The 7,133-nt window shown below is 44.8% G+C and overlaps 1 protein-coding gene across 1 annotated transcript; it reads right to left on the reverse strand.

Annotated features, from left to right (window-relative positions):
• Positions 1-4,051: 4,051 nt before the first annotated feature.
• On the reverse strand, positions 4,052-4,681 carry LOC130085259 (E3 ubiquitin/ISG15 ligase TRIM25-like). The gene has a single exon (XM_056250946.1). The coding sequence runs from the start codon at positions 4,628-4,630 to the stop codon at positions 4,052-4,054; it is 579 nt and encodes a 192-aa protein (XP_056106921.1). The 5' UTR covers positions 4,631-4,681.
• Positions 4,682-7,133: the final 2,452 nt, after the last annotated feature.

Consider the following 7,133-nt stretch of genomic DNA (forward strand, 5'->3'; position numbering starts at 1 on the left):
TCGAGTAAATGTTTGAATTGGAGCTTTTTGTCTCAGCCTCTGTCTTTATCTACACCACAACCGTGACAGAACGACCGACCTAAACAATATGAGCTGGGAGCTCGCTGGACAGATCGCGGCTTTGGCTCTGCATAGCCGCGATCTGTTCACCTTCACCAGGAGGTTTGTTCCTCTGGCTGCCTCCAGCCCTCTGGGCGACCGGGCCATCATGGCATGTTATCGGCTGGGGGTGGAGTCCGTGGATCCGAGGGAGCTCCCAGACATCTCCGGTCTGGACTGGAGAGAGGCAATCTCCAGATGTCTGGAGAGCTTCCTCCCGGGGCATGCCATGACTTCCTGCCCAGACCCTTCACCGCTGATCCAGCCAGAGTCCGTCCAGCCAGGGACCGTCCAGCCAGGGACCGTCCAGCCCGAGAACCGTCCAGCCCAAGACCGTCCAGCCCGAGACCGTCCAGCCCGAGACCGTCCAGCCCCAGACCGTCCAGCCCGAGACCGTCCAGCCCGAGACCGTCCAGCCCGAGACCGTCCAGCCAGAGACCGTCCAGCCAGAGACCGTCCAGCCAGAGACCGTCCAGCCAGAGACCGTCCAGCCAGAGACCTCTTCGCCGCTGGTTCCGTTCAGCGCCAAGCCCTCTTCACCGCTGGTTCCGTCCAGCCCAGCCAAGCCTGCACCGCTGGTTCCGTCCAGCCAATCCGAGCCAGAGCCCGCTGGTCCCGCGCCAAAGCCTTCTTCACAGCTGGTCCTGCCCAGCTCAAAGCCCTCTTCACAGCTGGTCCTGCCCAGCTCAAAGCCCTCTTCACAGCGGGTCCTGCTCAGCTCGAAGCCCTCTTCACCGCTGGTCCCGCCCAGCTCAAAGCCCTCTTCACCGCTGGTCCCGCCCAGCTCAAAGCCCTCTTCACCGCTGGTTCCGCCCAGCTCAAAGCCCACTTCACCGCTGGTTCCGCCCAGCTCAAAGCCCTCTTCACCGCTGGTCCCGCCCAGCTCAAAGCCCTCTTCACCGCTGGTTCCGCCCAGCTCAAAGCCCACTTCACCGCTGGTTCCGCCCAGCCCAAAGCCCTCTTCGCCGCTGGTTCCGCCCAGCTCAAAGCCCACTTCACCGCTGGTCCCACCCAGCTCAAAGCCCTCTTCGCCGCTGGTTCCGCCCAGCAAAGAGCCCTCACCGCTTGCCCAGCCAGAGACTGTTCACGTCCCGTCTGCCCAGCCTGTCCCAGAGCCTGTCCCTCATCCAGTCACTCTCCCCAAATATTTTTTTTGGGGGGGGCCATATGTCTTCGCCACGGCCGCCCGAAGGGTCCTCACCGCCGTGGTCGCTTGAAGGGTCTTCACCACCGTGGCCGCCCGAAGGGTCTTCACCACCGTGGCCGCCCGAAGGGTCTTCACCACCGTGGCCGCCCGAAGGGTCTTCACCGCCGTGGCCGCCTGAAGGGTCCTCACCGTCGTGGCCACGCCCTCAGCCTGCTCCGCCCTGGACACCCGAGGGTCCAACAGCTCCGCCCTGGACGCCCGAGGGTTCGCCTGCTCCGCCGTGGTCACGCCCACGTCCTGCTCCGCCCTGGACGCCCGAGGGTTCGCCTGCTCCGCCCTGGCCACGCCCTCGCCCTGCTCCGCCCTGGCCACACCCTCACCCTGCTCCGCCCTGGCCACGCCCTCGCCCTGCTCCGTCCTGGCCACGCCCTCGCCCTGCTCCACCATGGCCGCCTGGTCCATCCTGGAGTCCGTCCTCCTGCACCCGGTCCGCCTTCCCGTCACAGACTCCAGGATGCCCACCCTCCCACCCCTGTTCTAAGGCGTGAGGTCACGCCTACCGGGAGGGGGGAGTAATGTCACAGTCCTCGTCTGCACCTGTCTGTCCTTGTCTGCACTACACTACCCAGTATCCTCCTTGTCTCCACACCTGAACTCACTCCCTCACTTACCAGCCTGTTCATCGTTATCATCATCTGTTTCACCTGTCTTCACCTCGTTAGTGTTCATTTGGACTTGTATTTAGTTTGCTTCTGTTCTGCCTGTCCTTGTCGGTCGTTGTTTATGTTTAATGGTTTTTGCGTGTGAGATCCCTTCTGCCTGTCATCCCTGTACCTGTTTTGGAGTTTCTCGAGTAAATGTTTGAATTGGAGCTTTTTGTCTCAGCCTCTGTCTTTATCTACACCACAACCGTGACAGATATATGAATGAGGAATTATGATCCGTTGTGATTGATCATTCATATGTACAATCGATCTATTTTCAACTTCGATAATTTAACTGTAATATGCAATATATTAATCAGATTCATGATTAATTATTAAAATTCCCTATAAATAATTTGAGCTAATTTAATGTAAAACTCAATGTTGTTACATAGTTTTATATCATTAGTATCATCATTTACTCTTCCTCAAGTCGCTCCAAACCTGTATGACTTTCTCTCTATTGTGAGACACAACAAAAGATATTTTGAAGAATGTCTCATATATTTTAGTTTATACATTGAAAGGCAATGGAACACTTTGTGACCCACTTAGGATTTAAGTATAATGTAATTTTATAATTCTATTGTAAATGTAATGTAATTTTGTTAATTCTATTTATAATTTTAAATATGATTCAAATATACTTTGAAGTGAAACTTAATTGTACATTATAAAAAGTTTACTTTATAAAGTGTACTTATGAAACAGTAATTGAATTGGTTGACTCTTTAAGTGCACTTAAAGGTGCCCTAGAATGTTTTTTTGTATTATTTTATAATGTTTCCTGGGTTGCCCTTATAATGTTAGTATGTTTTTTAGATCAAAAATAATCATAATTTAGAAATAAATGGCATTTTTCCTAGCCTGCTTTTAGCCTCTGATTTGAACACTCTGTTTGAAGGGGCGTGTCTGCTGTGGGATTCAGTGTAACCGCGGCCACTGCTGTGATTGGCTGACATGCTTGCATATGAAATAGCTACGCATTACATGTGAAACTCTCTCGAATACTTTTACTACTGCTATTATACGTTTTTACTATAACAGCTATCGAGATTAACGAATCGTGAGATGTTTTTAAAGTATTTAGATCTATTCCCATCACATAAAATGTTGCCGTGATGAGCATTGAGCAGATGACAGTGTGTTGATCGCGAGAATGAATATCTTATCATTGCAAAGCAGTTTCTGCACTCTCTCTAATGCTTTCACCAATGCAAACACGATGATGTAAATACAGTAAGAGCTTCGTTGTGCAGTAACGTGCGTCATTGATTTCATAACGAGTTTGGCAAGTGTCCAGATAAACTCGCGCTGTGTGGAAAGATTGTTCTTTGATCGCTTTCTGTATATAATTTGTTCACAATTTAAATACGATTATTTTCATCCTACTAAAAGAAACGATGTGAAGTTGATATTTTAGTCACTGGCTTGACTTACTGATGCATAAACAGTATTGAACGATTTTGAGAGAAAGATTACCTGTCTGAACTTGAACAATTACACATCAGAAAGTGTTGCTTGGTAGCTCGATCCGAGGCCAGCTCTGTATTGGCCCAAGTTGAGGAAACAGTCGGTGAAATGTTTGGAAATTTCCAGAGAAAATAAAATTAACCCATTGTTTCTTCAGAGGCTCAGATGAAGGAACTAAAAAATACTTTTGTGTTCATGTGTACATCCAAACACTGAGCAACTGCCATGCTTCAGCTGCGCAGTTCCGCCTGGCATTGAGGGCTGGCATATGCAAATATTTGGAGGCGTACATATTAATGATCCCGACTATTGCGTCACAGTCGGGTATATGTGGAGATTCGCCTGTTTTTCGAAGTACACTACAAGTGCAAGTCAATACACTTAAGCGTACTTCTTTCTTTAGTTGTTTAGATTACTTTTATGCTTTTTCTCTTTTTTTGGAGCTTGAGACTTTTTTTATTTCATTAACTTTCAATGTAGCTATAAACTAAAATATATGAGACATTCTTCTAAATATCATATTTTATATTTCACAGAAGAAACTCAGTCAAACCGGTTTGGACCAACATGAGTAAATGAGTGAGTAAATAAAGACACTTTCATTTCTGTGTGATCAATCTCTCTCAGCTCATACCTGTTTCTCTGTCCTCTGTGCTGCAGTTGATACAGTGTTGTGGTTTTTATGTTCATACTCTTTACACCACACACAGATGCACTGTTGATCAGTAATACAGTACATTTCTAGCTCTTTATCATGTTTACGGCAGATCATGTCCTGCAGTCGTCCAGTGGCATCAATCACTTTGTGTGGCTTACGAGAGTGATATTCCTCATGACGGTCAAAATGAGTTTGACAGTAAGATTCCTGACACACCAGACAGGACTTGACGGCTTTGTGTTTTCTTCCAGTACAGACGTCACACTCCACGTCTCCAGCTCCAGCGTAACAGTCAGCAGGAAGTTTAGTCTTCTTCAGTTTCTCCACCAGTTCAGCCAGAATGGTGTTTTTAGCTAAAGCAGGTCTTGGACTGAAGGTCTGTCTGCACTGAGGGCAGCTGTAGACGCTCTTCTCATCCTCCTGATCCCAGCAGTCTGTAATACAGATCTTACAGTAACTGTGTCCGCAGTGGATAGTCACTGGATCCTTCAGGAGATCCAGACACACTGAACACATGAACTCATCCTGAGAAATTCTGGCTTCTGCCATTTTACTGCATGAATACAGACACACAACAGCTCAACAATACTTCAGTTTCTGTTTCCATGAACTGAGGAGTTGAAATGGTTTCCTGCTTGTGTGTTTGAGTGACGTGTGTAAAACAGGAGTGTCTGAAAAGCAGCTTCCTCATTCCTGGTGAAGGAGAGTCACATTACTGCTGTGTTTGTGCCCTAGTGGAGTTAAACACATTGTAAATACGAGTTCCAAGCACATAAATAACAGAGATATTATTTATAAATGACAAATTCAAAATTCATGACTTTAGATCCGCGTTACTCATTGCGCGGCTCGCCAAGCTTTATGGCTCGGATGGCGGTAAATAATACGGTGATATGATCATGCAGTCACTATAAGATATTTCATAAAAACAAGTAGGGCTATAACATAACCCATTCAAAACTCAAAGTGTTGGCTCTATTACAAATAATTTCGATCGGATTGAAAGGGGTGGTTTATCGAGAGAACATGTACACTTGATCGATTGAAAACCGAAACTGAAAGGACGACGATGACGCGCTGAACGAGCCGTTCTCCTGATGAATAAAGTGTCATATAAATGAGTGTCCTGTCATTCTATAATTCTCCCTTCACTCAGCATCTGTGAAGTAAAGCAGGACAACGGCTCGTTCATCAGTCCTTGTTTCAGATTTTCATCCGCAGACGACTGGTTTTGGGCATTTTTACTGCGTGATAAATAAACAATACGGAACAACGGTTCGTATGTTCATATCTCCAAATCAGAATTGGATAAATATTAAGTCTGCTGTTTAAAACAAATAAAGAACCAATGTAGGAGAATGGTTATAAGCGACGCAGCGGGAATCTTTGTATATTTGTGCAGTGTGCGCATGTCAAAAAATCAACCTGATCTCACAGAATTCCGTGAAATGAACACGGACCCTTAACTCAAAATCCGTGGCATGTTTCACGGAATCGCCGAAAATTACGTGATGGGCCCACGGAAATGATGCCTATGTAAGTCAATGACAGGCAGCATCCATGGTCCACACACGGATTCCCTGTTCGGACCTGCGCTCCCCCAATTGACGTACGTCGTTTTATAATTTGGAAACGTATCGCTTCATTCTGGGTTTACTTTAAAAAGTACTTCACTTTAAATATTTATTTTTAAAGTGATTTTAACTTGATATTGCATTATTCTGTCGTCGTTTGATCGCTATGATAACTTCTGGTCAGTGGTCTGTTCCGTGACGGTACCACGTAATATTCAGTCTCACTGCAGTTCGTAATATGGTGACGTAATTTAATATATTGATTCTTGACACGGACAAACTCATTTCGTTATTTTCGTGATTTCAGCACGTTTTTTAAACTAATGTATTTCAATAGGAAGCATCTTTCGTGATCACAGCACGATTGTTTCTGCCTGTCGGGCTGCAGCAGAGAAACTGTTTAATCGACATTTATTCACGAGATTTTATCATGGTTTATTTATTTTAATATTATTTCGGTCTTATTGCCAGGGAAGCTGGATTGCTATGCTGTTTATTTTATTTTTTTAAATGATATTTTATTAGTAGGAAATCGCGCTGAAGAAGTCTCGTCCCGAACACATCGCGATATTTGGCACCAGTTCACGTGTGCCAGATGTTGGTAAGTAGTGGTAAATACGCTGTCACTTATAATGTTTGATATAATGTATTTTCTGTTTGTCGATATTAATCAGATTAGCTCACGTTCAGTCACTGCATTATATCTGTCATCTCTCCACGGAGGCTTTGCGTTTCATTGCTTTCTAATTCAAAACAGGGTGATTTAAACACTGTCTGTCACGTGACGTGCTATAGGCCTAGACCTTCAATCAATTAATCATATTTATATCAGGTTTAAAGTAGTACAATTAGTTCCAAAGTTGTATTTGTAGAAGAAGCACAGTAAAAACAACACTTACCATGCTTTTACCACAGTAACGTTAGTTTTACTGTGATAGGTGTGGTAAAAGGACTGTAACCACAAAGCTGACCATGCTTTTACCACACTATTGGTAGTTTTAATGTGATACTTATTATTGTAAATGCACAGTAACTACAACACTTTCCATGCTTTTACCACAGTAACCCTAGTTTTACTGTGATATGTGTGGTAAAAGGACTGTAACCACAAAACTTACCATGCTTTTACCACAGTAATGTTAGTTTTACTGTGATATGTGTGGTAAAAGGACTGTAACCACAAAGCTTACCATGCTTTTACCACACTATTGGTAGTTTTAATGTGATACTTATTATTGTAAATGCACAGTAACTACAACACTTACCATGCTTTTACCACAGTAACCCTAGTTTTACTGTGATATGTGTGGTAAAAGGACTGTAACCACAAAACTTACCATGCTTTTACCACAGTAATGTTAGTTTTACTGTGATATGTGTGGTAAAAGGACTGTAACCACAAAGCTTACCATGCTTTTACCACACTATTGTAGTTTTAATGTGATACTTATTATTGTAAATGCACAGTAACTACAACA

The sequence above is a fragment of the Rhinichthys klamathensis genome, unplaced genomic scaffold, assembly GCF_029890125.1.
Source record: "Rhinichthys klamathensis goyatoka isolate OS25496 unplaced genomic scaffold, OSU_Roscu_1.1 h1tg000004l_1, whole genome shotgun sequence".
NCBI lineage: Eukaryota > Metazoa > Chordata > Actinopteri > Cypriniformes > Leuciscidae > Rhinichthys > Rhinichthys klamathensis.

Bases quoted from the DNA above. Each gene is read 5' to 3' on its own strand.
- LOC130085259 (XM_056250946.1), bottom strand. From the start codon at position 4,630: ATGGCAGAAGCCAGAATTTCTCAGGATGAGTTCATGTGTTCAGTGTGT.